Source organism: Meleagris gallopavo, chromosome 3, assembly GCF_000146605.3.
Source record: "Meleagris gallopavo isolate NT-WF06-2002-E0010 breed Aviagen turkey brand Nicholas breeding stock chromosome 3, Turkey_5.1, whole genome shotgun sequence".
NCBI lineage: Eukaryota > Metazoa > Chordata > Aves > Galliformes > Phasianidae > Meleagris > Meleagris gallopavo.
This window is the reverse complement of record NC_015013.2, coordinates 55,760,774-55,783,789: the sequence shown is the minus strand read 5'-3', so window position 1 is coordinate 55,783,789 and position 23,016 is coordinate 55,760,774. Positions and strand designations below refer to the sequence as shown.

The 23,016-nt window shown below is 35.2% G+C and overlaps 1 protein-coding gene across 1 annotated transcript in view; it reads right to left on the bottom strand.

The window, feature by feature from the left end:
• The window catches only part of LOC104910342 (lipoxygenase homology domain-containing protein 1-like), a 193,812-nt gene that overhangs the window by 71,561 nt on the left and 99,235 nt on the right, over nucleotides 1-23,016 (bottom strand). The window contains 8 exon segments of the mRNA XM_010708935.3: nucleotides 1,377-1,567; nucleotides 2,596-2,809; nucleotides 5,015-5,169; nucleotides 6,517-6,736; nucleotides 12,664-12,833; nucleotides 18,282-18,314; nucleotides 18,472-18,527; nucleotides 20,626-20,707. Coding sequence (XP_010707237.2) covers nucleotides 1,377-1,567; nucleotides 2,596-2,809; nucleotides 5,015-5,169; nucleotides 6,517-6,736; nucleotides 12,664-12,833; nucleotides 18,282-18,314; nucleotides 18,472-18,527; nucleotides 20,626-20,707 — 1,121 coding nt within the window.

Sequence of the window (23,016 nt, the reverse complement as noted above, 5' to 3'; positions counted from 1 at the left end):
AGCCAATTATTTGTTTAGTGTAATGATTAACTGTTCTTTACACGACTAGTAGAAGTAAGAACCAGGAACAGTTTCTTTACTCACAACTCCAAGGCTGCTTTCTGATGAAACTCAGAATCAAAAGAAACATATTTTCATTCATTCTTTGGGCTTTGTGCCAGGACTCTTTTCATCCCTATTTTCCTGATTTGCCCCTGCTACCTCCTTCTGCAGTTCCAGCAATCAAACCTTAAGAAACCTCTTCTAGGACATAGCTTCACAGACACACTTCCACATTGTAAAGCTGGCTTAGAAACTTTCACGGCCTTGTCTGCCCACTTCTTGTTCACTTAGTCCTGCCATACAGATGTTTTTACAAATGAAAGAGTAACTGATCAAGGTCAAATTTAAGCTAATGAACTAGCTGGAGATAATGCAACCACTTTTCTCATAGGGATTAATAATTTCCTCAAAACCCCAAAGGCCAACGGTAAGACGGAACAAAAATTAGAAGAAATGAACAAGTAATTGTCATGATTCCCTTGAATATTCTCCTACTTCTCTGCACTTCATGATTAGGGATTTCTTAAGATAGAGGAGGGGTCTGAAGCATTTGCCTTCAGGTCAGTTCCAAATTCTGCTGTATTGGTCATTCAGAGAGAGCAAAATTGGAAAAGCGTAAAAGTACCACAGCACTGATTGTAGTTGTAAGAGGGAAGAGCCATGGGAGTAGAAGCAGGGCACCTTTTGATAAACTAAATTTCATTCATTTATCCGAAAAGCCTCTTAATATTTCAATTGATAAGTAACTGGAGAAACTAACAACAAAGAACAAACGAGTAAACTTAGGGAGTAAACGAGAGAAAAGAAAGTGATAATGACAAACAGAAATAAAAGAGTGTAAGAAAATGTAATTATCCTGGAAAAAATATGGTGGCAGAGATGAACAAATTAAATTAAATAGAAAATAAGCTCTGTAAGTTTTATCTCATTTATGTTTCTTCCTTCTCCATCATCTGCCCACAAATCTCTATAGTATCCCACAAATTGTATGTTTACAAATTACTTACTTTTGTGAGATCAACAAGAACTGTAAATCACTACCTGCAGACTGGTATATCTTGTGATATGCACCTAGGGACTAATTTGCTTATTTAAACATTCTCAGAATGAAACCTTGGGAGAAGGTTCACTTCTGTTCATTCAAAAGCTGCTGCTTAAGTAATAGCCTTACTGTATACAAAGGAAGAAAATTATAATCCATGCCAAACTACACAGAGAACTTAAAAATCAATTTAGTAGTTTAAAGAAACAATTTATCATTTCAGAATTAAGAGGGTTATCAGGTACATGATTCTTAGATTTTTTTTTTTTCCAATAGATAAAGATTGAAGTACTTTGATTTGAATTTCTTTTCCTGTAACTTGAAGTGGCAACTTCTTATGATTCTGGTTGCCAAAAAAGATGAAAGAGAGGTGTAATGGATCCTCTTCATTGCTCCAGTCAGATCCAGTGATGTCCATTATCCAGAGACCAGATGACTGCATGATGACTTTAGGCAGTTTAGGACGAGAAATCAACCTTCTACCTTTAAAAATGATGAAAGAGAAAGAGGAAAGACGACAGTATGACAGACTGGCATAATATAACAGGACCACAGCCTTTACAATACACAAAGCAAGCTCTATTTGCAGGTTATGTTGTATCTATGGCAACAGTTCACTAAGAATAACACATCAATACTTTTATTACTTTTTTTTGCCAAGAATTTAACAGCTAAATGTTCCTTCTGTGTTTAAATTTTAGTTTCACTGGTATTTTCTTAATAAAATGTTCTTGTCATGTTTGGAAGAAATTACTAAGAGAGCATCTAGTCACTTTTTAGAGGTCTAATCAAAAAAAAATCAATGTTACTAAAACCACTTTATCATTCAGAAGCACCAGACACACCTGTAGCCTGTAGACATCTAATATAAAATTAATAACAATGAACTTCACATGACACTATATCATATTTAGCTATATTATATGGTATAATAGAGTTAGAATGACATATAGTAAACACACAAAAATATTTGCCAGATCCGCAGTAAATCAATATCACCTTCTCTTTCTCTTTTTCTCCATTAATTGCCACTATCTTTCATTTCCATTTGGATTTGAACAACTTGTGGTATAGTAGGCTTGGAATGAGTACATATAAACAAAGCACAGAAGAATTGTAATTCTTTCCACAGTGGAATAATACCACAGTTGAGTTAATACACAGATTGACTAAAGTAACTTTTCTCTGGATTTCAAATTAGATCCTAACCAACCTAAAAGTAATGCATAAGACTTAAGCTATTTATCCCCACAAGGCATACATTTCAAACTCTTTATCTACTTTAAATCTTTTACTGTAATGTGATAAATTTTAATTTAGATGGTGAGAATTTTATACACAAGATATTTACAAGATGGAATTTTATTAACTTTGACATTACCAGATGTGGTATTGCTATAATAACCAAATTAAACTGAAAATTCACATTTTCAATTTAAAAAATCACTTTAGAAACCTGAAGGCAAATTCAAAAGATGCAGAGAGCCAGGCCAGATTACAGAAGAGCTTACCAACTGTAAGTATCTCACAAACAGTCTCACATAATCCTAGATGAGTATCAAGCCAGTTCCAGCATGGAAAGACCCACTCATTGTCTGAGTCTTGTGATTCCCTAACTGTTATCATCTTGAGGTACATTCCAGCCCCATATCCTTGCCCATCATGTTCTATGATCACTTTTTGCAAATGACTCAGAGAAACAGCTTCCACCAAAAATGAATCCACCTGCAAAGAAAATTGAAAATAGTAAGACATCTTGGACCTGAATGTGCTTGAACTCAAGGGAAAACAACCCAGATTCAGCAGAGGTTATATGTTTGTCTGTTTTGTATGGGGGGGTTATTTCGGTAACATTTAACATAACATCTCCCCTCTGAATCTAAGAAAGCACACACTAATTATATCTAACCTTAAATCCCACATTCATAATTAACGATGTATTGCAATCTCATCGGATCTTTGGAAAATACGTACTTTATCAATCATTTTACCTTTAAAAAACATATACATCAACATTCTGGCAGGCTAAAAATTATTTTTGGTTATAATCAAATTATTTTCAGGACACTTCCAATATCAAAAGTATAACATATAAATTTAGATTTTAAGGATCATTTAGAATTTACTTATGTTAACAGTCCTAAAGAAAATGTAATCTAAACATTTTGTTGTCTTTTTGTTTTTCTTACAAAATGAAAATTACTGCAGTAACAGAAAACTGAAAGATTAAGCAAGACAACATGGAGAGAGTTGAGTAAAAGACCATAAACAGGAACTGAAGCAGAATGGAGAAGATAGAATAAGAAAAAGGGCATCAGGGGATGAAAAACAGGATAAATGTGAAACAAAACAGGTTTTCTGTACACAGTCCAGCCTAGGGTCAGGTGGACTTGATTGCAACTTCTAATGGTCAGCAAGGTTATGAATAACTGGAATTTAAACAACATCTAGAATTATAATTAACACCATCATCCCAATAAACATTGACTTAATAGCAGGAACTTACTAAGCCAGATGTAACGGCAATTAAAAAGAAGGTAATTGCAAATTGATCTCTAAAAAAGCGTAGTACTTTCAAAAGTCCTCTATGTTGCTTGTGCTACTTTTAAAATAAAAATATTGGAGAAATAGCTTTTCTGTTACTAACATTAAAATTACCTTTGCGTGACAAAAATAGTCAAGACTTGACAACCAGATTGTAAATGGAAATCATTAAATTTTTTAATTAATACATTTTAGGAAATAAATCAGAGAATGAAGGTAAAATAAAATAACTGTTGTAGAGTGCTATTTCTGTACATAGCCATAGCTCTGATATGTTACAAAAAATTATTTTTAGAGATTCTCTCAATTTATATTGAATCCAGTTTTTCCTCACCTTATCAAATCATTCCACAGAAATCTAAGACTCACTAGAAGCAAAATTGTTATGTGCATTCTCTTCTTTTCTCTTGTCTGAAGTCACTAAGTAAACTTAAGTTAGTGTTTAATGTGGTTTAAACACTGAAAGCACTGAACTTGCAAGTCTCACAGCAATTTCCTTAACTATTTTTCTATCCATAATTTTTAATTCTTTGCTACTCATGCTGTCCTAAATTTGGAATAGAAGAACTACGGAGTGTGATCACAGTTTGTCCTCAGGAATCTGCTTTGTGTTTGCTCATACAGCACTGGAAATGTACTTGTCCAGAAAGGAAATAACACTGACATTGGTCTGCTGTGAATAGTTGGATAATAAATTCTATTTCCATCTGGTGGCCTTTTACAAAGGAGTGACAGCATTTGTGGATGACACCAGGCCGAGTGGTGCAGTTGATACAATAAGAAGGAAGGGATGCTATCTGGAGCGACAAGGACAAGCTTGAGAAGTGTGCCCACGTGAACGTACTGAGGTTCAGCAAGGCCAAGGTGTTGCACCCAGGTCAGGGCAATCCCAGATAGGTGTACAGACTGGGAGAAGAACTCACTGAAAGTAGCCCTGCAAAGAAGAATTTTGAAGTCTTGTCAGATGAAAAGCTCAACATGAACTTGCAGTGTTCGCTTACAGATCAGAAGGCCAACTACATCCTGAGCTGATCCAAAAAGGGAGGGGGGGTTGGCAGCAGGGAGGGTGAGGTGATTATCTCCTTCTGGTCAGCCCTTGTGAGGCCCCACACTGAGACCAGGCCTGGGGTCCCCAGCACAAGAAAGATGTGGAATTGATGTAGCAGATGATCAAAGGGCTGAAGCACCTCTTCTAAGAAGAAAGGCTGAAGGAACTGGGCTTGTTCAGCCTGGAGAAGAGAAGGCTCCAGGAGGACCTCATTGCAGCCTTCCATATTTAAAGGGAGATTATAAACAGGAAGGAGACTAACTTGAGCAGGCATTAAGAGATGCAGTAGAGTCAATGGTAGGTCCTGCATATGTAAGACAGCATTTTTGTGCCATTACCTTATTCCTTTGGAATTTCCTTTCTGTTGTTAAAGGTGTATGAAGATTCCTTACACCTGTGTCACCTCTTTTGCCATAAAGGGTGATATAAACATTTGCAAAGGTTTCTGCTCCCCAGCGGTCACCAGTATGGACAGAGACAACGTATTTATGGACTGTACAAAAAAAAAAAAAGTACAAATGAAACACGTGACTTACAAAAGTGTTCTTAAAGAAAAAAAATCAGTATATATTGTTTAGTAAGATTACTGTTTGTTTTCACTTCTGGAACTGCCAAAAAATCTGCTGTATAGTGATTAAAACGGGTTACTCTTTGTGAATGTGATCTCTTCAAGCAAAGAGAAATGAAGTCTTTACATTACTTCCTTAGAAATCCAGTGAAATTGGATTCAGGCAACTTAGGCCTCTGCAACTTAGACTTACTAATATCCAGACAAATTCTATCTAAATCTATTTTACGGCCCAAGTCTTGAAAAATAAGAAGTCATCTGAGGTTTTTCTTTTACTGTTAAAAACTGCATAATCTTCGCAATAGTTAATAATCATCATGGGTCAAAGAATAAACTGCTATGTAAAGTTTATTCAAATTAGGTAACAGTGACTGATGTAGCATAACCTCTTGATGCATGATATGAGATATAAGTATAAAAATTTATCAAATGCACATATTAATGTAAGGTGTATGACAGCAACAGCAAAACGTTTTTGCCTCTGTAGTGCTCCTGTATAAACACATTTTCTTATTTCAATTGATACAGCTAGAATGGATTTTCTTCTGAGAAATATCACTGAGTTGCAGATGTATTCATACTTCAACAAAGAGAATAACTAAAATTTTTCAAATGTCATTTTTAACATACTGTCCTCCCAAGCTAACATTCAACTAATGTAATGCCATGGTTTCTTTTAAGGTTGTGAAAAGGTTTGAGATATTCAGGAACTAGAATTTCTGGAACTTCAGTTTTGAAAAGCAGTCATGTCTCATATTACTTTCATCTCATGTGTAACTTCCAACTTTTCCGAACAAATGCAGTGCTTCTGCAGACCTTCACACTCCAAGAGCATTTCTGAATATTCTCTGAAACTCTCAGCATGTCAGAAAAAATGCCTTAGGGAAAAACAATACAAAACTTTTTTGTACAATACAATTCTTTCCATTAGTAACTGAACTTATTATAAACCAAGTAATTCAATAGCAAATGTACAATAGATCGTTTCCATAGCTTTTTAACATGTGCTTTAACTCTAAAAAGTATAATTATTTTCTTCAGTTTTGTACACAGAATCATGCAGAAGATTTAGCAACTGTGAAGCCCAATCTGTCACTTAACTGGAAAATTAAAATTTCTTAAATGGTCAACATTTTTGCAGTGTATGTATGAAGGGTCTGTTGGCACTGATCCACTGAAGGTATCAAATGCTCAACAAATGTTATATTCTTTATATGACATTTATTTATTTTCAAGAGGTTTGCAGTGTTTGTATCTGCTCAGTGTTTTCACCTGGTAAAGTTTTCTGGTCCTCACTGACTACAGGGAATTCTTTCACCAGCTCCTTGTCTTCTCTGCTAAGAGACAGCCAGCAGTTGCAGTCAAAGTTCAACTCTTGTTTTGTATGTAGCTCTTCTAAGTGGAAAGACTTCAAGTGCCAACCCTCAAAGCCTGGCACATCATCACAGCTGACCCGAATCTTATACACATCTCCCACATCTCCAGTCTCAACCTGCAAAAAAACATCAAGAGGAAGTGCATACTGTCAGGACCGCTTCACTCACAGCAATTTCCTCAGCAGCGTGGAATCCTTCAACTTAACATTAACCAATGGAGAAACTGTGTTAGAAGGTAAGATGAGAGTAATAAGGGAATCTCTCCTTCTCTTCTCCATGGATGAGACTGCCTCCTTTATTTTATTCTATTTTCTTTCCAGTAATGTATAATACTTAAACACTATGGTAAGTTGAGATTAAAATTATTATCATATACACATTCAAGCTCATAAAGCAAATGTAACATGTCAGGATATGACCCTCCTGGATAAGGAGAGTGTTAACTTACAATTAAAGTTCCTAATATCAGAAGTCATATTAGATATTAAAATTAATGATCATTATCACAAGCTGAGAACATTTTAACTGAATTCTAACTTGCAAAACGATTGGATTTAAAACATGAAATTATTTTATAACCACTTCTGAGGAAAAAAGGCATATTTCTGCATAAACTTAAATCACGAATCATGCAGAAATAAACCTGTAGAATATCACAGCCATTGCTCCTATACAACCTGTGGGAAAACCAGTATCTCGTTGCAGGCTCTGGGCTTCTGTGAAATCTGTTTAAACCATCCAAAATAGCACTATGGGAATTGGGATTTGCAAACTGCATCAAATGATCTAATGATCTGCATGACATTAGCAACTGTACAATAAGACTTTTTAGCCCCAGGAAGTAGAGTGCTGCAGCCTTTCACCAGGCAACTGCAAGAAAGATATGGCAGGGAATGAATTTCAAGTAAAACAAAAGACAGAACTATTCTGAAAAGACATTTATTTATTTATTTACTTTAAAGGGATCAAAACTGAAATTGTAGCCTTGTTCTTTCTTTTTGTTCTTCCTGCATTTTATTTTCCCAGATCAGTTACAATATAAGCTTTGGTGACTGTTGCCAGGAAGTAAGTTCTTTATGTGTACAGTAGAATTTATGCATCACATTAGAATTAGAGTTAGCCTTATACAACTGTGCTATGGAACCACCAACCAACTGATCCCTAATACACAGCACGGAGCTCTTAACAGCTTAATTAATTCTGCTACTCAGCATAGCTCTGTTCTTGACAGTTCATCACTGTTGACCCACCTTTCCTAAAGCTAGTTCATCTGACTTTGCTCACTGGAGACACACATGTAGGGAAATATTCGTTACATTATTCTTATCGGGGAAGAACAGTTAAAAGGCATGGTCTTGTCTTTCTAGGAGAGCATTGGCCACCCTCATTAATAAATGTTATGAATAGAAAAAAGGGTAAAACAGCAGTGTATGAAGAGGAACAGTCAATTAAAAAGAAATAGCAACCTGCCAAAATCATTTTACAGAAGCTTGAACAGTTTATGAAGTAGAACTTAAGAGATGTGGTAAAGAATTGCACTTGAAAACTTAAAAGATCCCTTCCAATCTCAATTTCTTAAGGCAAGTATTATAAGATTTTACTATGTCATCCCAGAAGGTGAAGATTCGACGCACTGTTCTATAAGGACCAGTAGCATAACTCTGTAATGGTCCAGCATCCCCAGTGCTGCAGGGAATCTCTCAGCTCTCAAACTCCATAGCATACACAATAGCCACCACAGCAGTAATTTTGCATCAAAAAGGGCACCAGATTTGTCCTCTCTCAGAGCCTGGCTTGCCCTGCTTGCTTGTATGCTGTCATAAATATTTAAGAATTGAAGGACGTCCTTTGCTGATGTGTACATATGAGGAGTTATGCATAAAGGATTTACCACATCTTTACATCCTGGCTTGATCTCCGTCATTGCTCCAGAAACAGGGAAATATGTGGGCAGAATATTTTATCAAGAGTTTTTCAATCATGCTATATATACTGCAGATTATATCATTAGCTATGGCATGGTAAGTGGCCTAATTCCTCTTAAAATATACATTCATTTCTTATTAAACCTAATGGGTACTATCTAGGATTATCAAGATGACAGTGCACAGCTTCTTCACCCATCTAAACTGTGGTCCCTTCACAGGCAACAAAATTATTGCTTCTGCTCTTTCAGAATCAGACTGATTTGTAAAATGATTGTCTGCAGATTTTCTTTCTTGCAGATGGATCTCATGACTGCATGATACAGATACTCTAAATGCTACAAACCACTCCATGTGTTTGAAGCAGAAAGCACTAGCAGTCATAATGTCTATGATCATCTGTTGAGACAAAAAGCATCAAATATTTTCAATTGAACTTACTAGGTATTCCTCCTCTTTTCACATTTATTTGTTAGGGATTTTTTTCCATGGCTCTGGCTACACTATCCTTTCTGTTTTTGCTCCATCATTTTCAGATCATTGTTATTATATCATAATAATCACGGTCCTTTTCTGAGCAATTTAATACGGTCAGTGGAATATGGAATATGATATACTATCTTTGATCCCATAATTGGCTTTTCCTTCCATCAATGCCTATTACTTGATGCAAAATGACCTTCAATGCAGAGACAGAAAGAGAATCCATCACAAAGTATATATCAATGAATTTCCTCTTTTTGAGCTGGCCAAATGTTTGCAAGAGGACATTAACCTCATTTTTATTCATGATTAAAATTTCCTAATTAATTTATCCACATTTATTCCTTCTGGACAGTTTTACAGAATACTCCCTACTTGAAATCTGAGCTGAGTTGAATGTGATTTGTCATATACTAAATAGCAGTGTTTTTTCATTGCACTTTTGAAGGAGAATAGTTCTTACACTCATGAGGATGCCTTTGGAAAGCCACTGGGGATTTAAAGCTCTCAGAGAAAGTTAATTGATGAAAATGATTATAAAAATTTCATAATATTTTAAAACTTTTCCTTTTTGAATCAAACAAGCTTGTCCAAAGTCATAATTCCTAAAGTAATTAAAGTTATGTAAAATTTACTGTTTGGGTGCACACTTAAATTAAATTCTTTATTGCTTCTCTGTAAAAAAATAAATAATAATAATAATTAAAAAAAAAGAAAAAAAGAAGAAAAGAGAAGAAAAAGAAAAATCTGCGCATAAATGATTCTAGTTACAGTTATAGGGTTTGTTGTCAAAGCACCCTAAATTCAGCTGAACAGTTTTCTGTCAGAAACTCCAGAAGTCCTGCTACTGGTTGTCTAGAGCATCATCCCACGCTGTGGAGAAAACACAACACATAGCATTATGTGATCTAAAATTTTCTATCATCCTCATAGTCATTAAACGAAAACGCATTCCCCATTCATTGTGTATTTATGAACAGTCCTCCTTGCAGAGCTTTCTGCTTACAGCACTGTCACTCATCCCATACTGCATGTGCAAGTGCTTTGGAGAATTACTGAATAGTTTTAAGGATCCAAATCCCATGATCTGTCAGTCAGTGTAACTTTGCATTTTATGATTACTGCAGAGTACAGCAGCACTCTCCAAAGGCATGCTCTGACAAGCTTGTTCTGTGAGCAACCAAGAACCATGCTGAGGACTGGGGGAAATATATATATACATACTTCACAGATTTTTTCATTCCATTAGAGATCAACAACTGATTTCTGTCAACACTGAAATATCAAGGAAAGTATAAATCTGGGTTTGTACTGTCAATTTACTTACATTTTGCCAATTATTTTTTGATACATTTGTTCATTGCAGCTGGCAAGGTTTCTTGCCACGTCTTCAGTGCCAGAACATCCAAACAATTCAATAACATAGACAGACTCACATATTTCTCAATTAATTTATTATAACTATTTTGTTCTATTTACATTTATTCTTATTTAAGCAGATCACCCATGCTAACTGCTGCTATCTGAGGTCACCGAAACTCAACAACTGCACATACTACCATGCTGCTATTTTATCTCTTTTAACAAATTATTCTTTGCTCCTGCTACATGCAATTAAACTACACCTGTTCTTTCACAGGAGTTGGGATGAAAAATTTTGGATCAAATAATCATTTTGAATATGATACACATCTGCATATATTTGCATGAGAGCACCTGGAAAATCAGGAATTTACATGCCTTCCTGTCCTCTGCGAGCAGTAAATGAATCTCTGAGATCAAAATGATGCCTATTGTTTCAAAACAAGCATGAGCTGCATATAGAACGTAACCTGTTATTCTTCTTACTGCACTAAGGATATTTCTCTAAGACCGGGTTCCTGGGGAGGTTGAAAAGTTTGTTTACTGCTGGTTGTTGGAAAAATGAATTCACAGCTTGTCCTCCTGGAGGTATCATGCTCATGCCTCCTGCCTGCTGTTACAATGGGAGAACACGAGCAAAGCTTCTGAAAGCCTTAGTAAGAACAAAGGAAAGGAGAGGAAAAAGAAACTGGATTTATTAGCTGATAAACATGGAGAAGATATTTATGAAGTTATCTGAATACCTGGATACATCAAACCCACTACTTTGACTTCCTTAGAATGCCACAAAAACTGGAAAACACTGTAAGCAACGTGAAAAAGAGAAATTTTCACATCCAATAAACAATGCTCAAACACTTTCATACAAAGCAACACAATCAGGGCATAAATAGCTAAGGGAAATATACAGACACAAACCCAAATCCAATCCAAAGTATGATGAAGCATTTAGAAAGACATTAGATTGGAATTCCAGCATGATAGATATGGTGTTATGGTACCAAAAACAGAAGAGTAGCAGGGACAATCAAAACAGTCGCATAACAATACTGGTTCCTCCTAGCACAGCACTCAGTCAGTGAAATTAGGCAATCTTAACAAGCACTACATGCCTTTTGGGAAATTACTGACAAGTTGAATGCAGCAGAGATCTGCTTTATGCAGTGATGCTTTCCAAAACTCAGCCAGCTGGTGGGGTACCTCCATAGAATGCTTCTATTGACCTTCAGTCTGCACCAATAGCTCGTGAAGCTTCTTTTGTTGTTTGGTGAATTTCTTGCTTTCTGATAAGCAATAGCTTTCTTGTCTTTAACAAGTGCTATTTTTCTTTTCATTTACTCTCTGCAAAATTTCTAAATTGCTTTATCTTGTTATTTAAATTCAAAAAAATCAGCTTGGATCTGCTCATTTTAAGGAAGCCTTCACAACATTTTCTAAATGTATCTTTGTCATTATTTTCAGAATATTTATTGCAGCCACTGAAAAGCATTTCTGAGCTTTATAAAACTACCACGAATTGCAAGCTAGTTCTCTCATCTGGCTAACTAGAAGCTGTACTTCAGGCCAATGAACAGAATTTGCAATGATATACCCTAGCAAGCCAGGACATAATTTGAACACTAAAAAGATGCCTCAGCTGAATGCTCTCAAAGCAGCAGGATGTATGTGAGGTATACAGGTAGTCAGGACTGTGCTGAGGTTGATTTTAATAGTGAACAAGTATATGCTGTTGCCTGAGGGCTCATTACGCTTTGGTATGCTATGATTATCCAGGAAAACTCACTGCCTGGTGGCCTGAAAGAGAGGCATTTGGGAGGAAAGTGGAGACTGTTTTATGAAGACTGAAATGAAGGAAAGAAAAAGCCACAGATGTCCTCTGGGAATAACATATAATCCTTCTTTCTCAAATAATTGCATATTGGTTTTGTATAAACTGGAACTCAGGATTCTTTAGAGAATTAAAAACAAAGCAACACAGAAGATGAGCTGGTGAATGCTATAAATTACATGAAAGGGACCATTTATCTCCCTGATAAATACTGAAAATTCAAAGAGAATACTTCACCTGCCTGTTGTCAAACAGGTCCAGAAGCAGAAGATGACCAAAGATGTAAAGTCACATAATTCCATCTTTAGCAATAAATATGTTATATGTAGCAACCAAGCTAGCATTCCATAAATATATATCTTTGTGCTGGAGAGAAATGTCATTATAAATATAGTACTGTAGTAACACAGAAAGTTGTACTGTGTGTAAATATATTATGACTTACAATGAATTCATCTGTTGCTCTGGGTAGAAAACATACATGTCCTGGGTCTTGTGGTGAAAGCAGTAGCTCATCGCTTTTGCCCTTTGAGCCATAAATCACAAGGGTCCTTTTGCAATCATGTGGCTCTGGGGAATCTCCATCTGTTTTCACCTGCACTCTCCACTGTTGTGCTAAACAACATAGAAATGGCAAATTTTTAGTATCAGTGGAAGAGAGAAATGGAAGCCTTTGTTGTTATTACAACAAAGATATTCATTATAAAAATAGACAGGTGTGCCTTCTCTTGAAGATAGTTATAAGTTAAATAAGACTTTACAAAAAAAGCCAACAGTACAAATGGGTATGCAAGCAGAAAGAAATCCAAAGAAAGAAAGTAAATAAATCTTTGGGTAAGTTTTTGCATTCCTTATGACAAATTAATTGTTTAAATTGCAGTAATTCATTTATCAAGTTTGGGTTCTTAAAATATTCATATGAAATTTTATGTGATTTATTTGCAAGAACTGCTGACTAATATACAGCCACTCAAATAGTGAAAACTAAACCACTTTCATAACCTAATTGATCATGTTCAGTGTGCTCGTGTCATATCAGATCATTCATTAGGGCTGAACTGAAAATCTAGGGAATTCTGAAGTGACATCAACTCATGGATGAGGCTTTCAGACATTCTTTTTGATAGATTACATTAGTAGCAACATTTGAAAGTCTAGAACGCAACTCAGAAGCTACAGAAAACTATTGTTTGCCTGGTTGATTGATCCTGCATGGCAAAGGGAACTTAACAGTGGAAGGAAATCAAAACTCCATGTTTAGACTGTGGCTAATACTGTGATAATAAGATAATTTGCCAATGAGATAAAAGAGAACTATTTCATGACTACACGTAAGCCTACATTGCAATGTGCTGACAAAATAACTCATAGAATAGTTCTGAAATAAATTGTATGTATGTGATTCTCTTTCTTAAAGCATTATGTGTTTGGTTTTCTTCATACCGTTTGTTTTCCTCCACCTGTCTGGAGGCAATGATTGAGTGAAAACTTTCTCTGGCTTTTTTGACTTAGGATTTTTCCCTTGATTTTTGCTTTGTCTTCTTTAGCTAAGGCTGCTTTCCCCCTTGCTGTAGAAGCTTTTTTCTCATTTCATCTGACTGCTTCCTGCCTCTTCTGAGCTCAGCTACAAAACAGCAGGCAAATACACATCTCGCAGTCAGTCTGCTGAGTAAAACAGAAGCTGAAAGGGTCCTTCCATCTGAACTCTTTTTTTGAGGTCAATTCCAAGAATGAGTCAGACATAGTATTATAGAAGACACAGACTTTGCCTAATGAGGAACGTTTGTTGTTTGATATATATGCCAGCTTTGAATTTTATCTCTTTGTGCCAGGTTGGCATGTGGTACCCTTCAGGGTGTCACACTTGGTGAAGTCAAGCATCGTTTGAGCTTCTGCTGTTCCTGAGCACTCTCTATTTATGAACAGATCCAATTTTTACAAAGACTCCCAACATAGCCCTGAACATCACATCCACTCATGTCTCATTTTGAAGGATCTCCCTGGAACATGGCAGAAGGGAAATTAAGATAATTTTGCATTAATGTGTTTTTCAAGAGAGCCTTCTCCTTTCTTTTCTCTTCTGCTTTAGGAGAAAGGAAGCCCTAAGTGAAGAGAAAACAAGGACACATACCTGTTCCTGCTCCAAGAGGCAGCATGCACAGAGAAGGTATTTCAGGCAAGGTGATTTATTGTAACTAATATCCATGATTGTGTTCTTAATTATTATTTCAGAAGTAAGGCTAAGATACCAGCTGGGAGTTTTCCAGGAAATAAATCAGTAGTTAACAGATTTAAAGCCCCTTAGCATCTGTGACTGCTTGTACTCCTACATTTGCTTTGAGTGCTGCTTCTACAGCTTGGTAACAGAGCTAACCCAGACTGACTACATTTTCTCAGTTCAGAAAATTCATTTAACCTGCTCATACCAAGAGTAAGAAAAAAGTTTTCTGTATAGTATATTCTCTTAGATGGAGACTGATAAGGATGGATACACCAGACAGGAGGCTGATTGCAAACACATACTGGGTCCAATGACTTCTATATCTCTTTCCAGGAAATACTAAACTCTTCAGTAACTTCTGAAAATAAGATATCTGAGCATGTCACACAAAAAAGATAACTGCTCCCTGATACCACTGAACAGCATCAGCTTCCTTTCAAATTGATTAGTTCTTCATTGTATTTCAGGTTATGTGCAAATCCATGCCCTTTTCTTTGAGACACCAGTATGAAATTGCTAAAATGAATAGTGGATTGGAAAGAAACTTCAATGAAAGAAACTCCAAATTTTTCTTTTTTGAAATACTATGACCACAGATCTCATTTCATATTATACAGATGTATCCAAAGATACATCAGAAGCATTTGTTGACTTTAAAAAAATTAAATGAAATCAATCATAATAATATCTTCCCAGAAATTCTTTTAACCACTAGTTTGGATCCTGTAAAATTCTTTCAAAAAAATTGTGAAAACCAAACCTGTAGTGACTTCTGCACACAACAAACTGGGCAAGATAAGATATAAAGACAACATTTATTATACAATTCAGAAAACTGGACAAATAAGGTTATTTCTGCTTTTGAAATATTGAAAATTTATGTATTGTTAGAGGATTACTACCATTGTTCTTAAGGCATGTTACTGCCCTAAGTTCTTTTTTACTCAAGTGAAGCAGGACAAATCTGCCTGTAATTTAGGAATTCTGTGTTTATTCTTACTCCATTAGCATAAACCTGAAAGGTAGCGAATAATTTCAAAACAAAGGAACTCGTGGGAAAATTTACTCATTATTTTCTGTTTTCTTATGAATTTTCTGAGTACCTTAATACTAACAACCTTTCCCAACATAAAAAAATCTAACCTAGAAGTATTTGTTAACTGCACTGTGTTCAATGATGCTGAATTGTTTGTTGCATTTTATACACCAGTCACAAAAGATCACAATATCACAGAGCACCATGCAAACCACACCACAGGAATTCAGCACATTTTAATTGATTGTAGGATAGACAACACTGGGATATACCATGTTTGTAGTTTTGCTTTGAGAGAATTTTTTTAGTAGTCTTATAATGACAATCTCCTTATTTCGAAGCAGAAAAGAGAAAACATGAGAAGGCAGCAGCAAAATTTCCCCACAGTTCAGGAAACTTCTAGAGAGCGATGAAAAGATTCATTATCTCTCAAAATAATTTCATTTGAGGGGTGAAAGCAGCTATCCATCTTCTCTGCTAATGTGATCTTTTTTCTCTTGCCTCAAACATACATGAGGAAGTCACCAGAGGATGAATAAATGTTTTCCTCTACTTGATTTGTCTTGATAATCTACATATATACAAATGTTGCATTTTGATATGTGCTTTCTCTATCTCATCAAAATCCATTGCCACCAGCAGCGTTCACAGGGACCTGGAATAAATGCTTCATTAAAGCTGGCATAATGGGAGCCTAGGTGAAAAAGAACTGCTCAGCAGTGACAACTTCCAAACTCTCTTCCTTGACTTGGTAGTTATTAGCTTATTAACCTTCTTCAAAGAGAATGAGATTTCTGACCTTCAGAGTGACTTATTAAGTCTTTGATTTTGTAACCTTTGCTTTAGACCTGACCTAAGCATATTGATCATTTATTCTGGGAATCACCAAACAACCACCAAACTGGATTGTGCCAATCAATTCTTTGTAACTTTGCTTGAAACCCACTTGCAGAGGGCAGCTTACATACTGTATGATGACAGAAATGCATAAAACATTTGGCTTCTGAGCATTAACACTGCTACTTGAAGGAAATGTATTTTATATGGAATGTTTGTACTTCCACTGTGAGTGGGGCTGCTTATCACTGCTATATTGCTATATTCTCTGCAATATGAGGTCATCAGTGCTCCAGATGCTTGAATCTGATGCAATTGCTTTCTCTTCCAATACTGTACATCTCCAGAATTTTCTCAAATCAGTACTAGTACCGTACATGCAGAACTGAATAAAAGACAGCTCTTCAAACCTCTCATGTTTGTTATCATCCTAAAAACCTCATTCTTTTCACTTGCAATACCTATGGTATCACTATTAGGAAAAAAACTTAAAAATTTAAAAGTAAACTATACTGAGATCCGCCTTGCTCATCATCTCTTTGACATAACACACAAATAGAACAATCTTTCATTTATCTCAGTTCCTCACTGAAATGATCTCCAAGGCAAAGAAAAACGACTAAAAAGAAGCTCAAGTTATGCTGATGCATAGCTAATTAGCAGAAGACCCTCTAAAAATGCTCTTCTTTTTTGCATCTTCATTTCTCAGAACCTCTGATTTCATTCTAATAAACCAGCATACATCCTCTAGGTCCTCCTGGACATCTTAACAGTGTGACATTTCCCAAACTAATTAAGAATAACCTCCTTATAATCAATATTGTGTCTTATTGTTACTAACATGCACAAACTCTCAGCAGTCTTTGCATTTGTCTGCTTTTTTAAAAAGCAAAGATGCGCTGGAAAAAAATTAAATTCATACTAAAATATGGTTTATGAACAGAAGGTGAAATCAATATTATGGCTGCATTTCAGAAATGTTTGTTGAGTGGAATGTAGAATCCAATTCCAAATTGTCTTGTGACAATCAAATCTCTCTGTGGGAAAATCTTTATTTACCTGAGTTAATCAGTCTCCTTTTGTAAAAAAGTTATCTTGCCATGGAACAATAAAAGTGTTGGCTAAACTGTTTGATTGAATGTAAATGATTATATTTTCTCTGAAGCTGTAACTAGATTGGGAGATCAACACTCATGCTACAGAAGGCAAGCCACTGTTTTCAGAGCTAAATGTAGACATTACTTTGTTTACTCTAGTTTCTCCCATACTCGGACGCAGTTATATGGAATACGCATTTACAGTTAAATGTTAATAAGAAAATTTGTATTCTGTTTCTTTTTTCTGGTATGAGAAAAACATAGAGATTGTGTCTCATGTTCTGAACACTTGCAAGGTCTTAACACATTACAGTGATGAGACTGTTTTTGTAGGTATATCAACAGACAACTAGGTGGGTGGTTTTTTATTAAAATCTACATAATAATCCAAGCAGATTTAGTCAACTACTTCTTTCTTCACTTAAACATTTGGAGTTTAATATTATTTACTTATGGCTACTTTAAGTGTATCCTGATCGACCTTGACCTGAAAATGCTTGCACAATCACTCCACAGGACATTTTTCAACAAACTGATATTTGCTAGTGGATCCATATGTATATTTTACGTGACAGTGGCACTGAGATATACAAAATAACACTAGACTCTTTTCTCAGAGATGTTCTTGTCTGATTCCAGGACAGAATAGTAGAAATGTGAAGAAAACTGAAATGGTTTATGAGCAGCATATTTCATCAGTTACTTCTGAAGAGTTTGTCATTGCTGTAGATCACTGTTAGCCAATTTGTATTCTTTTTCTCTCACAGTTGATAGTTTACTTACATGATGAGGTCACATATATTTGCTACCTACTACTGATTTGGAGATTGAATTCAAATAGCAAAGACAATGTTCTAGAAAACAACTCTTACCATTAAGGAATGCCTTCTCTGGATTGACAGCTTCTAAAATATTAGCAGAAAAAATCCATGTGAGCAAGCTTAATTATCACTTTTCTTCATATGTTATGATTATATTCAAAAAGGATCTTTAGTAATAACTAGGAAGTAAATAACACTCTATTGTTATAACAAAAAAGATAATCTGTAACAAAATACTCACTTTCAACAGTTAACTCCGTCACAGTTTTCCCATCATCTTGATATTCATCTAACCACCTTTCATTGCATAGACAAAAAGAATGAGATTAATAACAACTATCAGTATTGATGATTATCAGCAAGCAATCAGACGATACCTTCTCTCTCTTTTCTATCAAATTATGCCTTTAAAATGCCTCCTAAACCTAATTTTCTTGAATACCTTCATCAGAGTTAACATTATTTGTGCTGGGAGAATCTACTTTACTCTGCTACCAACCAAAAATTGGAAATGTCATGATAGTTTGATGAAGCAATATAGCACCTTGGATGAAATACACTATAGACATAATAAGTATTTTCAGTATCAGACTTTAAATTGTACATTCAAGTACCACCTGCAGTGGTCAGTTAGATTAATTGTACTTAAAATGATATATAAAACCAAGTCAGGAAGTTTATAGAAATTCTATAGAGGTGCAGCAATGAACTGAATTTGTCTTTTATCTTTCCTTTTCTTTCATACGGATGAATTTAAGGAGCTGTCCTGTAAAATTATTTACCTGCAAAAACTCATCCATATTCTTACAGTTGTCATTCATATAATAACACTTTGCAGCCATTAACATCTTATTTTTTTTAATAAAAAAGTGTGTGTGATCATTATCATTTTCTATTCTATTGGGTCCATATAGATGTGGCCTTTGTTTAAACCCACAGATCCACAATATATTTCACTTCTTGTATGTAACAAAAATATGTAATAATATGTAACGCATGAAGTCTAGACTCCACTGTATTTCAACTATGCTTGCAATAAATAGCTCAATTAACTTTTGTAAACTCTTTCCACATTCACTCCTAAGAAGGAAAAAAAGACCACTAGCATTTTCTAAAAATAGAAAGCAGATTTTGACACTTTGGCAGCACACTCACATTGCACAAACAATGACATTCCTTTAGTTCTCTATTTAATAATCTTAATTTATTTTTTTCTAAGAGCTTAATGATTCTCTTTTGACATAGCAGTTTTATACAGCTCTGATTTGCTCTTTAAGTTTCTTAAGAGAAGTCTTACAAAAACTCCCTGACATTAAGGAAACAATTGCCTCATTTGAATCTCCTTCCAATAGCCATCTTCAGAGCATACCAAAAGACATACTAAGACAAGAACCTGATCATCAGAATAATACTCAACCGGAGAAAATGGTTATTAGCTAATAATTTCTAGGAACTTTGCAAACAGAGACTTTTCCTTTTTGGTATTATTTTGTAAACAGGAAGCATTCTTAAAGAGGCATCTGTATTGAACTGCTAAAGACTTTCACAACTATAATGTACAGTTCCCAAAATAACATGGAAATCACTTCAGCAATGTAGCCTAAACTCACAAGTTCTGGAAATCACATATGCCAGAAATAGCTAGATTTAAATTATAATTCTTCACATGATTTCTATTGTATTAAATATACAAATGCAGAGGTAACACATACAAATTCTTACTTTTGTATACTGATCTATTTAATATTTTTTTCTATTTTAGTCATGTGATTCAACATACTGACAACAGCTGAGAGTTCAGGTTGCAGTTGGCTCAGGTAATAAAATATTTAGAAGAACAGGCTATTAAGTAATTGTTAGAACTGAGAGTCAGGCATTTTCCAATCTTGCACACGACAGCAAAATTCTAGACCTAGTTATACACAGAAATAGAGATTTATTAAATGAAAGGAAATATTTTACCTCTTCTCTAGGAGAAAGGTTAAAGGCTTTCTAAAGATTTGTGAAATGCATACAAGGTTTTAAGCAACCGAGGGAGATGCACTAACCAAAATCAATACATCTAGATCTTTTCACATAATAGTTTTTATAAAGGCAAGAACTGAAACCTCAGTTATTTTCATGTGTCTCTGTATAATTGAAATAAAGGAAATATTAATGCACCTTTTTGCCTGTTTTGGGCTTCTTTGCATTAGTGAATTCTTTGCATTCTCCTTCCCCAACTAATCCAGCAAATTTCGGCTTCACCAGCAAAATTTTGCATCACTAGTCCTTTGAGAAACTCCAGTGCATTGCTCATATATCTAGGCTGTGTGATTGTGCCTGCTCTGAAGAATTTTTCCCCAGGTTGCCAAGAGTATAATGAACTAATTCTGTTTTGCCATGAATGACATACCTGTTACAAGGAAATACAACCTCTTTCCCTTCCTTTCCTTCTTTATAGTTAATGACAATCTTATCCAAGAACCATCCATTACCTGTGTTGAAATAACAAAGGTTTATTATCTGAAATAATGTAACTTGTTTAAATAACAATAATAATAATATAGAAAACAAAATGGCCATGATATTTTCCATCAGAAAAACAGTTCCCATTAGGACAGAGTTCAACTAAATGAGTAAATTAACACAATGAAAGCTCTATTATTCTCTGCCTATTGCAAGATCTACAATATTGACTCTTCTCCATCTTGCACTGTTGTAATTTTAAGGGGGAGTGGGATTTTTTTTTGCCTGTAGACAAACATACGCATATGTCTGTGAACTGCCAACACCATTCACATCCCAGCCTACACCTTTTTATTCTTTGTGATCAGGTACAAGAATGTTAGGACAAATCTGCTTATGCAGTTATGAGAGATCTGCATGACTGCTAGATTATTTGGTCCTTTGTGAGTGAAGTTATTCTACATAACAGTATTAATTAAAAGATCATTCATATCTACTGTTTCCATTTGCATGTGCTCTTACTTAGCTTCTGAAAATTGTATGCCTTAGATTTTACAATATATGTTTATTTGCATAAACTACAAAGTCAAAATATACATAAGTCTGCATGAACATTCGATTAACAATTCTGTTATAAAAAAATGTTAAAAGCAAACAGAAGGTGTTCTACTGAATATATGTCAAGCCTCCTCAAAAAGCTTTTCAAATTTCCATTTTAAAAGTCTATATTTCAAGGGTATACTTTTGTTTATTTTAGTCCTCTGTAAAGAAAGAGCCTTATTTACAGAACTTTTTTTTTTTTAATATGTAATATAATAATCATCATTGAAGTCTCTTTTTGCCCTCCTGCCCAAGGAAATAGAATGAAGAAATTTCTTTTGACCTTGCAACAGCAACATTTTAAATTTATATAGTATTTAAATTACAAGGCATCTAAGCACTTTATAGTCTTCCCATCTAATTTAATCACCTTCTACTCAAAACTTTCTGAGGTCAGAAAAGTCTCTTTTATCAATGAAGCTAAATAAGTTTTAACACAATTTTAGGTTCTATAAAATCTGTAAATATTAGTATTTTAAATAGAGAAAAACAAAACAAAACAGAAATTCCTAGGCTATTTTTCGAGTTATAAATACATTCATCAGCAAAAGAGTAAGACTGGGGTATGACTGCTACTGGCCTACTATACTGATAAGAAAAAATGTTTAAGAACTTGATTTTACCAATGAAATAGCATTTCCCATTAATTAATAGACAGGACATTGTTCTAATCTTGGTTTTGCTTGCTTGTTTGTTTTCTTTTTCACAGAGCTTTATCTCTGCCAGATAGAGAAAAAAATAGGACTGGCAAGCAAAGTGTTTAAAATTTTCATTGATAAAAAGCACATATTAGCAAACTCAGAAAAACTGTGCAAGAAAATTATTAATAATCTTGTTATTATATCAGTTTTCCCTTTCTTTTCCATATTCTGTAGCACTGATTTTTGAATCTACAGTGTACATATGTAGACTCATACACTGGTTATACATATATATGTATATTGGTTTCTCTTAATGATCATCATTAGAAATGATTCTATGATTCCCTGACTCTGTGTGATCAAAGACTCATCTCTTCTCATAGGAACACAGAAGAAGAAGTTCACATATTGGAATACAAGTACTTATTCTGACATGGTTCCTCACAGGGCTGTGTCAGGAGAACTATCAGCCTCAGTTTCCTGATATGAAACCCATTCAATGAGTCGGTGGGAGAGGCACAGCTGCCCAGAGCACCTTTTAGACTGACAGGCACTTCTGTCTACAGATGTACTGGGCTTACCATGGGACTCCAAGAAAGGAGCCTATCCCATGTGCATGTGTAGGTCTCAGCAGTAGCAAATGGATTCACACAACAGGTTGCAGGAGTCCATGTAGTATCCTAAATGAAGGAGTGAGCACTTGTAGGTCAGGGTGTGTTATCTTGCAAGCATCAAGATGGACTATCCAGAGAGTAGGTGAAGTGGCCTGGAGACCAGGGATGTGAATTGATGACCTCCTGGGAACCAGGAAGTCTGTGCCAACTGACAGTGAGTCTGCTGAATGTAAGGGATTGCCTGAGAGACGTGTGTGTCTATGTGTGTTTCTATTTACTGGAGGGATCCAGAGTCCATGGATCTAGAGTGGTGTGTGCTTGGGGATCTGGATCTGTATCTGCAGCTGGATTTGGGTGTGTGAGTCTCAGAGTCTGGCTGGTCAAGATGCCAGCAGCTGAGGAGAGTGATGATTCAGAGTCACTATTGGGCAGACTGAGCGTCTAAGTCCAGTTACTAGGTGCCTTAAATATACATATATATAA